The sequence below is a fragment of the Cibotium barometz genome, chromosome 60 (genome assembly GCF_041138505.1).
Source record: "Cibotium barometz isolate CiBa-2024 chromosome 60, ASM4113850v1, whole genome shotgun sequence".
In the NCBI taxonomy this organism is placed as follows: Eukaryota; Viridiplantae; Streptophyta; class Polypodiopsida; order Cyatheales; family Cibotiaceae; genus Cibotium; species Cibotium barometz.
This window is the reverse complement of record NC_141105.1, coordinates 20,647,040-20,662,460: the sequence shown is the minus strand read 5'-3', so window position 1 is coordinate 20,662,460 and position 15,421 is coordinate 20,647,040. Positions and strand designations below refer to the sequence as shown.

Genomic DNA, 15,421 nt, shown 5'->3' with positions numbered 1-15,421 from the left:
TTTTGTGGATCTAACTTGGGAGGAGTTCAAGGGTACATACCTGGGGTTTGGTGATCAACAGAGTTGCTCAGCCACTTTTCAAATCGTTGGCAGCAGGCAACACGGAGCAAGGCAGTTGTTTTTTCCAAATCGTTGGCAGGCAACACAGTATGCAACGTTCTGTTGGAATGCTGCAGCGCACTGAGTCTGGTAGTAGCCCAATGGAAGCACGATTTCAACAAGACTCACCCAGGGCTTCATCGCATTGTTTTCTAAAGGCTCACTCAACGGCTTCATTGCTTCATTTTCTGAAGACTCAACCAACGTTTTCTGAAGACCACCACCTTGTTTGCTGCATGATGTTCTATGCAGCATTGCCCTCTATTAGGAAGCTAGGCAAAGAATACACCTTTATCATTGGTTGTAAAGAACATGTAAGAGAGGGAGAGAGAGATAGTCAATGGATGCAAACATGAAGAATATCATAAAGTCAAGCCCTCACACTTAAAAAAACCTAAAGGTTAAGCCTTTCACACCATTGGCTTTCCACACTTACCTACCTTTTTACATCACTCTCCACACCCTTTGGTCCACCCTAAATAAAGGTTAAGCCTTTCACACCATTGGCTTTCTGCCCTTACCTACCATTTTACATTTCACTCTCCACACCCTTTGGTCCACCCTCCATTAATCCTTTGGTCTCTTTATTCTCATACTCGGCCCATTAATCCTTCATTCCACACTTTGACTCACCTACCTTGTTTTTGGGTAGCAAGGGGTAGTTTACACGCAGAGTGGTCCACATGGATTTAGGTTGTCCACATGGATTTAGGTTGTTCACATGCAATGATTTTGTTCACATGCCTTGAGCCTCGAGGAGGTTATTTGCACACAATGTGCCAATTTGGTGTATTTGGGAGTGTTCACATGTGCCCTAACCTGTGGTTTTTGGATTTGCATGATTTTGGGCACTTGTGTAGTGATTTCTATGTGGTTTTGGATCTTGTTCACACACGAGCACATTTTTTTTGAGGTGTTTGCACGTTGGGCTTGTTTCACACACTTGGGGATTTTTGGCCTTTGTTTGCATGCACTTGTGTCTTGCTAGTCTTTGTTCGTACACGTAACACATTTTGGGCTTCTTTTACATACACATGATGATGATGTATGTAATATTGATAGAGAGAGTGATGTGTTTGAGTTAGATCATGTGGGCATGATCTTAATGGGAGGGATGGCAGCAAGCATTTCGAGCATTATGATTGATGATACACCTATGTCTACCTACCTTCTAGCGGATCATAGTGATGCATTAGGAGATAGTGATGCATTAGACTATCATGGGGATCAGATGTTGATTAGTGATGCATCCATTGGCACTTTTGAGATTGGGGATAATAATACTTCATATGTTGATGGAGCTATGATAGTGCATTAGGAGCATAGTCGTGAGTTCCTAGTGTTAGATGAGTCACATGTTGATGAGCATACAAGAGTGCATGAGGTCTACAGTGATCCTATTGATCATGCTTCTACCTTGATGGATCACGCACACATAGAAGATCTTGCACTTGAGGATGTAGTTCATGGTTTGGATCATGCTTCTACTCACATCGATGCACTGGCATTAGGAAAAATATGGACTCAAAAAGGGGCCGTGTAAGAGAGCCCATGTGGTGGGGACGTGTAAGCAAAAGGCGAATACTTTTGAATATAATATTTGCTTGTGGAGCCTTGGATCCCTCTGAAAGGCCCAATTTTTTATTCAAATGCCTGACATGTGGTGTATTAGTTTATTCTAAAGGCTGACATGGTGTAATAACTTATTCCAATGGCGGGAATCCTAGTTCTTTTGAGCGGGAAGCTCTTTGGGTTTATCTCTTTTCCACCCTTTCTTTCCATTTCTTAGCCGAAACAGCTTGCCTGTTTCTCATTTCCCCTTCCATTTCAATGAGTGTCTCTCCGCCTCCACCTTTGAATCTGTTGCACATTCAATGAAACATTGATTTAGCACACGTCGAGCTTTGATGAGATCTTTGGGCGACATTTTTGAAAGAAGATGAAAGGGGTCTTGATCTTCAAGCTCTGGCCTCTAGGCGAGAGACCATTCGTGCGCTCCGGCAGATGAACATGGGATCTCTCGCCGTCCTCGGACCACGATTCAATTTGGGAATACAAGTTTGAGGTGTAGAATGCTTATTCCCCATGCTCGACGAAGAAGTCCAGATTTTGAATGATCCTCACAAGGAGATGAACGACAAAATCTTGCGGTGTGTTTTGAGGTATGTGATAAAGCTCACCTTCTCCAACCCCTTTTTTTGTAACTTACACTTTGTAACTTACATTTTGTAACTTACATTTTGTAACTTACACTCTGTAACTTACACGATTCATGACAACGCGAGAAAGATAGTGTTTAATTTTACGTAAGGTTCAACTCGCGTTGTGATGAATCCAGATATTTTTGGGCCTGTTCTTCAAGCAATGGTATTCTGATGCTGATTCCAATTGTTGTGCAGCTATCTTATTTCAATTTTGCCTCGCACGCCCCTGAAGGCGCCGGTGTGCCACACCCAGCACGGCGATCTCATTGGTGGCCTGATTGATGAGGCTCTGCAGGAGGCTGATTGTTGGCCAACGCAGTGTCATTGTAAGGAGGAAGGGACACCGCCTGAGTCTTCTTTTTTGCATACTTCGAAGAGTGAGTATTTTTTTTTGGAAGATGCCATATCCATGACATGTGATGTTTTATTCCTCCCGCCACATATCGAAATAAACTAAGATATCCCTACTCATGCAGTTCCCATTGGAGCCTGGTACTCGTTGACGTGCAAACAGCACGGGTGTACCTCACAAATTCAATGGCGGGCGTCCAGGGCCAACGTCGAGCTGTAAGTACAACAAAAGTAATCTCAGACTTAGTTTGTGGATCTATGTAACGAATTCGTTAGTTTGAGTGTGGTGAAAATACTTTTATATTGCTGAAGGTCTGACAAACAAAGCTAATAAACATTATTTTATAATATGAGGGGCAGATAGCAGGCGTGACAGAAGAATTTAAAATTATCATAGGACTGACACGCAGGTTTTGTTAATATTTTTTGAAGATTTGGAGTATCTCCACGTTTTGGGTGGGTTTGTACAGAGGACCCACCACCAATGAAGCCCATTGGGAGGATTTCCTGCCACCGAACCCATGTGGTTATTATTATATAGAAGTCTGAAACAGCCCCCTTTTGAGTCCAAATTTTTCCTAATGATCCTGCCTTCGATTGTTTGAGTGGTGCTTTAGTGGATGACGACATTGGTTCACACTTGATTCTACAGCATGACATCGACTTCGAGCTATGTTCTTTTGGCTCCCACAGGGGTCAACACGAGCCTATGTTCTTTGGGGCTGGGACATTTTTCTTGTTGAAATTAGGGTTAGGGTTTCAACAATGCACACACACAAGATAGAGAAGCTTGAGAGCACACAAACTCACTCGAATAGAATGAACAAATGTGTGCTAGATACAAAAGATAAGTACACACCCCAAAATGAGTAGATAAGAGGGTGTACATATGCACGGGGAAAAAAACCTCCTAGTGAGGGAAATGCCCCGACGGTCCTAAGTGTGTTCACACACATCACTACCATATAATGCTACAAATCTCCCCTGAAGTGATGATGTCAACATATACAGGGTATGGCCGATCAATCTTGAAAAGGTAGTAAGCTTAAAGCTTTACGAAAAGCTTCAAACTTTCCACGAGGAAGAGCCTTCGTGAAAAATCTGCCATGTTGTCATGTGTAGGCACATAGATCAAGCTGATCTCTACTGTAGAGAGTCTTTCCCTAACATAGTGGTAATGCACCTCAATGTGCTTAGCGCGAGCATGAAACACTGGGTTCCTCGCAATTGCTAATGCGCTCTGACTGTCAGGGAAAATGGTAGTGCTAGCCAACACCTAAATCAGCCATAAGACGTCTGAGCCACACACACTCAACTGTAGCTGTAAAAGCTGCCTTGTTCTCAACTGTAGCTGTAAAAGCTGCCTTGTTCTCAACTTCACAGAGCTGGAAGTGGCCACTATAGGCTGCTTCTTGCTGAGCCATGATATACATGAATCACCAAGGTGAAAGTAAAACCCACTAGTGGGACACTCGTGTGTTATAACATCCAGCCCAATCTGAATCACTAAAAGCATGCAGCTATGACTCACCCCCCTTTGGATACAACAATCCAAAATACTGAGTGCCCTGCAAATAGCAAAAAACCTGCTTGACAGCCTGCCAATGCTTCGTACACCTGGGCTATGCATAAATCTTCTCAACTTTGAGACCGCATATTGTAGACTGGCCTCGTGTTGCATACATAAAGAAGGGATCCAACAGCCTACTGATACAAACTAGCATTAAAAGAGTCTCCTGCATCTTGAAGACTAAGTCGAGTACCTGTCTCCATAGGTGTAGCCATAGGTTTACAGTCTTCACGATTAAACCTCTTCAATAGCTTATGTATATATTTAGACTACAGCATAACAATGCCATTATTGCGCTGCATAAACTGAATTCCCAAATAATAATGCAAGGGCCCCAAATCTGACATCTCAAATGATGACTACAAATTAGCCTTAAAGGTTGAAATCTGATCTATATTGGGTCCCGTGATGAGCAGCATGTCATCACCGTATAGAACGATGACCAAAAATGTGTCCCTACTTCTCTTCACATAGAGGGTACTCTCTGTTGGACTGTTGCAAAAATCATTTGCAAACCAAGTATACATGAATCTTCTCATACCATGCTCTAGGATCCTGCTTAAGGCCATAAAGAGCCTTTTTCAACCTACATACTTTAGACTCTTTCCCTTTCACATCAAAACCAGGAGGTTGTGATACATACACCTCCTCATGTAAATCACCATTCAAGAATGCAGTCTTAATGTCCAACTGATGTACATTCCACCCGTGTGTGCTACCAAAGCAATGAGACACATAATGGTAGTCATACGAGATGTGGGTGCAAAGGTCTATCAGAATTAATGCCCTTTTTCTGGGCATACCCCTTTGCAACAAGTCTGGCCTTGTAGCGATCAATGCTTCCATCTACTTTGTGTTTTAACTTGTAAACCCACTAAGTACCAATGGCCTTCTTGCCATGAGGTAGATCTGTCAAATACAAGGTGTCATTCTTGAGTATGGAGTTATACTCATCCTGCATAGCATGTATCCAATGATCATCATCCTGTGCTTCCTCAAAGGAAACATGTTCCTCCTCATTACATAAAATAGAAATGAGAACATGATCCACATGAGAACAATCTGCATGATGAGAATGTGCACGAGTTCTGCTAGGTAAAGGAGATGCCAACTTGCTATCCCTCAATGTCTGCACAAGCCATTTTGGCATATGCCTAGATTCCTCTATGGCTGCTCTCTCCTCATCTACTACATCATCAATAATTGCCTCATCAAAAGGCTGATTTTGCACCTGCAAAGGCTGAATTTCAACACTTTACATATGGCCGCCCTCCATTAAACAAAGGTAGGAGCGATTCAAACATGTCCCGTGAGCATACATTTTACTGTTTCTTGCATGAAAGCATGGGCTGAACTGAATTTTTGACAAAAACAACATCTCTACGTACTAAAATCCGCTTTGAGGCTGGATGGTAGAGTCTAGGCATCAAGATTTGTGATAAACCACAAAAACTGTTGCAACTACAGTCAAGTGTTTTGTCCTTTGCATGGAAAAATCTTGTGCATAGCATTGATTTCTGATAACAGTAAAGATAGGATAAAGATCAAAAGATTATTCAGGAATACTCACCGTTGTCCATTCTTCTCAAGACTTGATTTCTACACTGTGTCTTTGCATCCTTGACAAATCAGCACAATCTTTAATACTTTGCATTGTTCCACACAAAATCTTTGAAAACCGTGCACGACAACCTTTGAAAACTGTGAACTTCTCTAAAAAACTCTGCACACAAACCAAAATCTTTGCATAAAATCCTAGAAAACTTTGCACAATAATATGAAATTTTTGCAACAAATCTTGCACAACAATCTGAAATTTCTGCACACTTCTTGAAACTACACCAAGAATCTACACATCAGCCTTGTCCTTGTAATATTCCTTCAAGAACTTAATATTTGTTAATCTAGGGTTTGAATCTTGAAGAAATAAGGGCCCTATGGATTAATCTCTTAAAAAGTATGCTCCCTAAGCAAGAAATCACTCAATATTGGATGCAAATTTTTTTTAAGAAATCAAGATCAAGAAGTTTAAGAAATCAATAGTAAAGTGGATAAGGGTTCTAAAACATGATTAATATAAATTAAAAAATAATTAACATAAATTTCATTGCTAATCTTCTCAAATCTAGAAATTAGCAAATCTAAAAACTATGTAAAAATTAATTTCGAAAACAATTAACACTAATCATGATTTAAAAAATGCATTTCTAAAAACTGAGTTAACAGTAATCCAAAAATGATAATCAAAGCATTAAGATCTAAGCCTAGAGCTCTGATACAAGGTTCAAAAGGTATATCAAAAGGGTACAATAGTCCTAGAGCACATGCCTTTTATAGTCCCAAGGCCCATGTGCCCTAATCTCACATGTAAATTATCCTAAGCCCATGTGCCTAGGCCCATACCATGTGCATGTGCATCTTAAAAATACTTTGTTACAACTTCAAGTAGGCATGTGGAGAGCACAAAAGTCTAATCAAGATTAAATAAGCCTCAAATTAAGGGCGATGACTTAGAAAATCAATGGAGATGCTTTAAGTCATGGGCTAATGATGATATACTCCAACCTATTAAAAAGCCCCTCATATTGTGTGTGTTAGGTCAACTCTCTAACATTGTTATTATCCTATCATTAGTACTAATTACTTTTCTCTAATTCATTAGAAAAATTCTGGACTCAAAAGAGGGCTGTTTCAATAATAATATAATAATAGACACATAGATTGAGTGACATGAAATCTACGAATGATATTCACCGGTGGTGGGACCTCTGTGTACAAACCCACCTAAAACGTGGAGAAACTCTTATCTTCATGAAATATTAAAAAAAACCATCACCTTGTCTTAAAATATTTTAAATCGTTTTTTTGTCAGCACCTAACATAATAAAAGAATGTTTTCCACATTCCTGTGTTAGACGTGGAGCACTAAAAAATTCTTTCCACCACCCCTAGAACTAATGAAGCTTGAATGCTTGGAATAGATAGATACACATTCTCCTGGTTATTCCCTCAACTTGGTTCCACTTTTGAATCTCGAAACATCTTTGGTGCCCAAAAGAACACACCGTCCCTCATTTCTTCTTCCCTCCTTGATCCACAAAAGTGGTTAGCTCAGTCATCCACTTTCTGCTACTTCTTCTTTCTCATACGTATGTTAATCTCTCATGGCACCCGAAAGTGGACTGAAACGAGCAAGGAGCAGTATCTCATCTGTTGTGTTGTATAACATAAAATACGAGAACGAAGAATGGATTCCCCAAGTATACAGGAAGTACTCTTGGGTCACTATGCAGCCAGGAAAACATGGCCACTATCGAGTGAAGGGAAAGGCATCTGTACATTGGAAAGGAAGGATCCTTGACTTTAAGATGGCACTAGGAGGGAAAACTGTCAAAGAAGTGTTGATCCAGCATGTATTCATGCAAAAAGAGATCAAAGTGGGACCATTGGAAGGACTTCCAAGACACAGACCACATTGTAAGTGCTTGTGTTTTGTATTTCAATGTTGCAAATAAGGTGATTGTTTGATATACATTTTTTTGCCTTGCACAGATTTGTACCCATCCAATCTTCAGGAGTGGGAGCCTGCACAATGCTTGACGGGATTCTTGAATGTCGTACATGGTGAGGTGGGGGAACTTCAATATGAAGGTCGTGCACCAAGTGATCTCGCAAGAAGTAGAACATATTTCTATGACTCATTTTATACCTTGCCCACTCAATCGAGTCGACATGGAAAGTTGGAACGTATTCCGTTGCCTGCACTTGATAGTCCTGAGTGGCCATTGCTTGATACAGAAGTGATAGAGTCATACAGGACCAAAATGTTCAATGATATTAAATGTGCTATGAAGCCTAGCATTGGTGCAAGAAATGTCCACTTAAGTTTGTTTGTTCCAATTGCATGCTTTGTTGATTTATTTTCTGATTGTAAACAATTGAGAAAAACTAGAACAACTTTTGTGTGCAGCAAAGATATAGATGAAGCTTGGCTTGATCATTTGTTTGAGAGTGAAATCATCAAAGGGAGATGATTTGATCGAATGTCGATTGAACACCTCCGACATTGCATTTCGGTGAGTGTTATAACATTCAAATGTATTTCTGTGAAACAATTACAACGCTTATTTGATTATACTCGAGAAATTATCCTAATGATATTTTGGAATCAGATACTATATTGCCAGGCAACATCTGTGCATGTCATTTACTTATAGAAGGTGGCGATGGATCAACAACTGGGAAAGCATGGACCAAGATACAAGAGATGGCAGCCACTCTTGCTTGATAGATATAGTTATGATTCGACAAGGTCACCCATCATTGACATTGGAAGTGGAAGAGAATTGGACTCTCGAATATGTTAGGAAGGAATTAGAAGTAGCTATTCAGAATCCTCCAGATCAATTTTGCTTCAAGCTCGATGGTCGGAAGCTAAGTAAAAGAAGAGAGCATCATAAAGATGTTGCAGCCCCACATGAATTGGAGGCACTAGAAGATATATGATGTGACCATGTATACGGTGATGTTAACCTATGACAGACATTGAGACGTACTATGTTTTACGTCATTAATTTAAATATTCTGAGTCATGGGCCGGGCTTGTCGACACCATATGTTAAGGATAAAGGGATTGGGTGATCGCCGATGAGAGGCGCACCTCGAATATCAGCAGGGTAAGGGTTAGGATCGGCCGGCCATGTATGGACGCCTATGTGTGAACGACCAAGTCACCTATAAGAGCCAAATGTAACCCTAAAACTCTCATTCTCATGTGTTGAATACAAGAGTGCTCTTACCTTATCCTCTTGGTTTCCTTCTCCTGCGTGTGAGAGAGAGAGAGAGAGAGAGAGTGAGAGAGCGATCGAGCACTGTGTAGCGGCACGGCGGCGGCAAGGTGGTAGAGCGGTGACGGCGACTCCTCCTTCACGGCTGCGACGCGGGGATCCTTCACGGCGGCGGTTTGAGCGGTGAGTGACACACCTTTGCATTCTGTTTGAGCTTGCTTTCGTGGTTGTATGCTTGTAGCATTTCGTGGCTCGCATAAAGTCCCCAGCAGCTACGACCTGTGCGGCAAAAGCGCACATTTTTAGCTCCGTTGGCCGGCCTGCACCAAGCTCCAGTTTGCAGCTCGGTCTGCTGCGTGAAGTGAAATTTACACTGTAGGAAAGGCGACTGTGTGTTTGTTGTTGAGGTGTTTTCGTGTTTTGTAATCTGTTTCTGTAATTTGTCTTCTACATTTCTATTTCTTTTGATATTTTTTCGCTTCGCGTGTGGGCGTGCGTTCTGTTCTCTGGTTTTCTACGTGCGAGGGGAGATTTCTGAATTCCCAGGCTTGCGCTGTGTGCGAACTGCGCCACGGCAAAGTCTGAACCCTAGAAAGAAACCCTAGGAAACTTATCCCAAACAAAAAAAAGAAAAAAAATTAAAAATTAAAATAAAAAATTATTTTTTAAAAAAAAGAAAAAAACCAAACGTGTGAAGAGGAAAGATGTTTTATTTGGAGAAAAAATTTTTAAAAAGAAAAACCCCCAATTGACTCCGATCCCAAAAATTTTTGAAAAGAAAAACCCCAATTGACCCGACCCCACCCAACCCTGGCCTCGGTCTTTTGATATATATATATATAGGAGAGTGAGCCTCCGTAGCTTTCTTTCAAGTGAGAGCTTATGTGAAGTTGAGCCCTATATGTAGCCCACCCTCCAAGGAGTGAAGTGAGCATGTGGGATAAAGGCTTCACCCTTTCCTCCACAAGCCAATAGGCCTGCACCCCTTCCAAGGAAACAGACTGTTTTGAGGACCACAGGAGCTCTGGATAGGCGAACACGGTGCTGTAAAGCACGCTAGGACCCTTTAAACGATACGCTCGTTTTGAGCTATCACACGCCCTAGTTCAGGTTCGAAGTAAGGGGGTTAGAAACAGGTTAAAAACAATACAAAAACAAGTAAAAACGGGGTGTGAAACACCTAAGAAACCACTTGTGTGGACTTCAAGGGTAGTTACCAATGCCCGTAGGGTACCCACGTCATATGCATCTACGCTCTGGTCGGGTGCTAGAGCTTGAGCCACTAGAAGGCGTTTCAGTTTACGCAGGCTCACACCATCCCTCCACGTTAGCATCTTGGCCTTCAGCTGGAACCCAAGGAAGTGCAACCCAAGCTCCACGAATAGTGGATAGTGACTCATCCTCACCAGCTATGTCTGCTCACCTAGGTGATCTCGCAGCGTTTGCTCAGACGATCGGACGATTTATTGTGGAAAACATGCGGGGCATGCCTGAGAGAGAACCTAGAAGCAAGGCAGTACAAGTGGCTAAGCTCACTCAGAACTTCAGTGGTGGTAACGAGGATGTTAGGAAGCACATTGAAGTCTTCGAACACGTGTGTGATTCCTTGGAAGAGCATAATGAGCTGCATAAGTGTAAAGCCTTAGGCTTAACCTTGAGTGGGAAGGCCGGAGATTGGTATCGAACCCTAAGGGTTGAAGAGCGCACTCACTACCTCACTCTCAAGAGATTGTTCTTGAAAGAATACATACGTGAGGGTGTGCTTTGGGGAGTAGCCTCTCAACTCCAAAAAGCTAAACGCGAGGAAGGGGAGTCAGTGAGAGACTTTATAAGTCGATTGAAGCATCTAAATTCTCGCTGCACTCCCAATGAGCGCTTCAATAATAACCAACTGCTCGATAGATTTATCCGAGGATTGCGCCACGAGGACATATACAATGGCCTAGTCGTTAGAGTTCTTACAACGTGGGAAGCAGTCACTGCCAATGCAATCCAATTAGAAGACAACTTGATGATTGCAGGTAAAAAGGTGTCTTCGGAGATAAAATCCGTTAGTTCGTAAGTATCTGGGCTCGAGCCAATGACGGTAAAACCTATTGCCAAGGAGCCCAAGATATCCGAAATGTCTGTGACCGACCTTACTAAGGCTCTCCAAGAATACTTTAGGGGTAATTGAGCTCCTCAAAATAGCCATATGTACCCAAGAAGAGAGCAACAATGGTGTTCGGTTTGCTTAGGACCACATAGCACGAGCGAATGTCCCACATTCAGAGTCAAATTTAATGGGAATTGCAATGCATGTGGTAAGTATGGCCATCAATCTAAAGATTGCCTAGTACTTAAGCGAATGTTGGCAAATCAGGCACCACTATCCTGGTCAAACACACCTCAAGTACCCGCGCTAATGCCTGCACAACCTGTCGAGCAACTGTCACAGCACATAGTTCCAAGGAATCCGAATGTAGTCCAGTCTGTGCCGTTACCACCGCCAGTGTTAGGACCACAATCTCCACATCCAAGGATTACACCTGTAAACCAGATGGGTTGTGAGTCACATAGTGCGTGTGGGGATTATGAAGAGGAGATAGACCCCACTGTTTCATATGGGATTGATACGTTTGAAATGATTCCCCAGTACTACATGGAGGATCATTTTGGGCAAGTCAAGCCTGTTTATCAAGCGGCTGCTCTCGCCACAAGAGGGCAAAACCTTAATACCTTGGCAAGGAGACCACCTCTTCAATGCTACGAGTGTGGTGGACCGCATCGTGTAGCGGAGTGCCCTAATAGGCTACAGAAGATCGCTACTCAGATGCAACCAAATCAAGGGAGCACATCGAGAATGCCGGTACTTACATGTAATCATTGTGGCATAGATCATTTGATTGCTCAATGTCCACATAATCCTAATGCACCCAAGATTACGCCATTGAATTTGGTTGAGGTCACCAACCAGGCACGAGGAACCATACCTGTTGTACCCGCGAATGTAGTTACACGATCAATGCTTCAAAATCAAAACTACATTCTCGAAGAGAGGGATACTGCATCAATTGCTCGAGCAAAGAAAAAGAAAACGCGGCGGAAGAGATCGCTTAATGCCACGAGCTCCAAGCCTAGTTCAAAGACTAACATAGGGACAGGAGACGACCCCATGTATATGAATGATCCTGAAGATGATTGTGATTCAATAGAAACCATGGGGACCAAAGCCACTACCTTAAGGGAGGATCCCACTCGGGAGCTCAATGAAGGAGAATCAAGCGAACACATAAATCAGGGGAAACAAAAGGAAACTTCCTCGGCCCCACAACCAAGTCAGCTAATGCCCTCTTGGCCACCCAAACTGACTGAGACTCCCCAAGACAAGCCACGTGGGCCAAAGACCCTCAAGAAAAAGATTGGAACTTACCCAAACCCAGTTGAGGAGATTGAACAAGTGCAACACTTAAGGGGTTTGGTGGAAGAAACACAAAGAGAACTGGAGCCAAACCCGAGAAAAATCAAAATTCCAGACACAGTGTTTCCTATGCAAGTTTAGCCTCACAGGAACCATAAACCGTTAGCTATACCTAGTATTATTCAGGAAGAAAGTGAGGATAGGACATCAGGAAGTGGGCAAACAACCTTTTTGCTTCACCCTTTTTGCTTGAAAGAATGCTTAGTGAGGGAATGCCTGACCCCATCGAAGAGGAAGTGATTCCATCTTCACCAGTCCCTAGTCAAGGGGCGATATCTCGAAAAGTATCGTTGAATGTGTCCAAGCTAATGGATTTCATGTCCTCTGAGATCAGATCCACGATCAGATCCAAATTATATGGAGATCCTAAGCTATTCTTAGCTCTTCGGGCATTTCTCAATGGAGAACTAAAGGCGGGGCTATCACAATTTGCAAATATGGATAGACCCGACACGCTTCAAGATGAAGGGGAATATTGGGATCTACAACCCAACCTAGATGAAGACTCGGTCGTTGAAATACCTATGAACAAGTTGGGACAATACTTTGAAGGTGATGAATCTAATGCCACCCTCCCCATTACTACCAAGGGATTAACTCTAAAGGGAATCCTTGATGGTGGTGCTGGCGTGAGCATTGTGACTAAAAACTGTTGGGAATCTATGGGAAGACCTCACCTCGAAGTCACAAACATAGTGGTTAAGATGGCAAACGGAACTATTGCTAAACCTATTGGAATGTTAAGGGATCTTAAGATCAAGGTTCTGGGGTATAAGGTAAGACATACCTTCATTGTAATGGATTTCTCCAAGCATCCTATGTCATATCAAATGATCTTAGGACGTCCTTTCATGAGGGAAGCACAAATGGTACATGATTGGTCGAAAAACCATGTCTACCTACAATTCCAAGACTCTGTCATTCGAGTTGATCTTGAGAATGGTCGTGCACATCCTTTAGGAAGCAAGGTTATCATTGATAATCGATCGGATACCATTCACTCCGCCCCATTAAGATATTGCTATACATGCAAAAAAGAGACTGATGATGGGAAAGATTCTCCTTATATGGATGTCCTACCGGGTATGACTGAGTCGGATAATGTGGATTGGGTACACCTAGCGGCAACCATAGACACATGGGAAAATAGAGGCACAAGTTGGGAACACCTGAGGGGCAAGATATGCCACCGTTAGTGCCAATAAACATGATAGGTGTTATGCACTTAACTCCTGATGGCAAGAAAGTGGTAAACTCAACTGACAGTAGCGAAGACTCTGACCAATGTAACTCTGAGTATGAATCTCAAGAACAAACTGACTCTAAGCCTAATGGGGGGGATGAATCAAATATTCACCCAAATGTGGAAGCAAGGTGCTCAAGGCCTAGGACAGTGACCTCCTACAGTTCATCCGAGAGTGAGGGGGACACAAGTGAAGATCGACCAAGTGAGTTTGAATCTGACAGAAACAAAAATCAAAAACTTGGTAAGAAGAAAACGAGACATAAGCGCCAACGCTATCGAGCTAATGTACGCACTACAATAAACAAGGAGAGATCCACCGCAGAATGGCTTAGTTATGTAGGAGCTATTGACGCTCATCGAAAGTTAGCGGATAATTGGGGACAATACCTCCAAAGTGTCATGTGGTGTATTCCGCAACCTCATGACGTCGCCCAATTAGAAATCAAAGAGAAGCCGAAACTAAGTCGTACTGCAAGAAGGTGGCAAAACCAAGAGTTAGCTCAACAACAAAAGGAGGCGGAATTGAAAGAAAAAAGCCTGGCACAACAAGAACTAGTAGACTTACACCCCGCACCCGAGCATTTCAAATCATTCACCACAGGGGAACGTAAAGTGGTCTACACAAAAGCCCAACGAACGCCTACCAATGGGAGTAGCAGTGTCTACGATGGCCCTGCGGTAGTTAAGGAGATAGACTTAGCAGATCCGGGTGAGGAGTCTAAACCAGTTTTTATTGCTCAAGACCTCACCCAGTCAGAGGAAGCTGCACTTAAGAAGCTTCTTAAAGAATTCAAGGACATATTTGCTTGGACGTATCATGATATGAAGGGTGTTCCACCCTCGGTGGTGCAACACACGATTCCAATGATTAGCACTGCTAAACCAGTCTAGCAACATCCCTACCCAATGAATCCTAAGTACGCAAAGATTGTACAAGAAGAAATTGAAAAGCTTCTAAAATGTGGATTCATATACCCAATTGAGCACTCAGAATGGGTTTCTTCGATAGTCATCGTACCAAAGAAGAATGGGAAACTCAGAGTGTGCGTTGATCTCAAAAAGGTTAATGCAGCCCCAGAAGGGATCATTACCCCTTGCCATATTCTGAACATGTGCTTGAAAGAGTGGCAAGCAAGGAGGCATATAGCTTTTTAGATGGGTACTCGGGTTACAATCAGATCACAATTGCAGTCGAGAACCAAGCTAAAACAGCATTTATCACGGAGTTTGGAGTGTTTTCCTTTCGCGTCATGGCTTTTGGCTTGACCAATGCACCTGCAACATTCCAACGATTGATAAACATGGCCTTTAAGGAATATCTAAGGGACTTCTGTGAAGCTTTCTTAGATGATCTTTGTGTTCATTCCTCTTGGGACGAGCACTTGATGTGTTTACGAAAAATATTTGAAAGGTGTAGATTATATCGCATCTCATTGAATCCTTTCAAATGCCAATTCTGGGTTAAACACGGAGTTATCTTAGGGCATATAGTGTCCAAAAATGGGATTTCCACGGACGAGAGTAAAATCAAGGTCATTCTGGAATTGCCCCCACTGGGAGTCCAACGCTTTATGGGCCATGTTGGTTATTATCGAAGGTTTATTCTATTCTTCGCCGAGATAGCTTGACCATTGTATAAGCTTCTCATCGAGTTTATTTGGACCGAAGAATGTGACTGTGCCTATGAGCTATTAAAGAAGGCCT

The 15,421-nt window shown here is 42.4% G+C and overlaps 1 protein-coding gene across 2 annotated transcripts; it reads left to right on the top strand.

Moving 5' to 3' along the window:
• Positions 1-1,893: 1,893 nt before the first annotated feature.
• Positions 1,894-3,233, top strand: LOC147605099 (uncharacterized). Of its 2 annotated transcripts, XM_086794201.1 has the most exons (4): positions 1,894-2,261; positions 2,499-2,629; positions 2,780-2,870; positions 3,087-3,233. In XM_086794201.1, the coding sequence occupies exons 1-4, from the start codon at positions 2,185-2,187 to the stop codon at positions 3,193-3,195; spliced, it is 408 nt and encodes a 135-aa protein (XP_086650327.1). In that variant the 5' UTR covers positions 1,894-2,184; the 3' UTR covers positions 3,196-3,233. The 2 variants fall into 2 exon arrangements, 1 of the variants encoding a protein (XP_086650327.1); XR_015265246.1 differs by lacking the exons at positions 1,894-2,261; positions 3,087-3,233 and having other exon boundaries at positions 2,458-2,680; positions 2,780-2,837.
• The last annotated feature ends 12,188 nt before the right edge of the window (positions 3,234-15,421 follow it).

What these genes read in the sequence shown, in the direction of transcription:
- LOC147605099 (XM_086794201.1), top strand. Translation starts at nt 2,185, where the DNA reads ATGCTCGACGAAGAAGTCCAGATTTTGAATGATCCTCACAAGGAGATG. An exon ending in TTGGCCAACGCAGTGTCATT is followed by an intron (nt 2,630 to 2,779) that starts GTAAGGAGGAAG and finishes CTACTCATGCAG; the next exon opens with TTCCCATTGGAGCCTGGTAC. An exon ending in TCCAGGGCCAACGTCGAGCT is followed by an intron (nt 2,871 to 3,086) that starts GTAAGTACAACA and finishes TATTTTTTGAAG; the next exon opens with ATTTGGAGTATCTCCACGTT.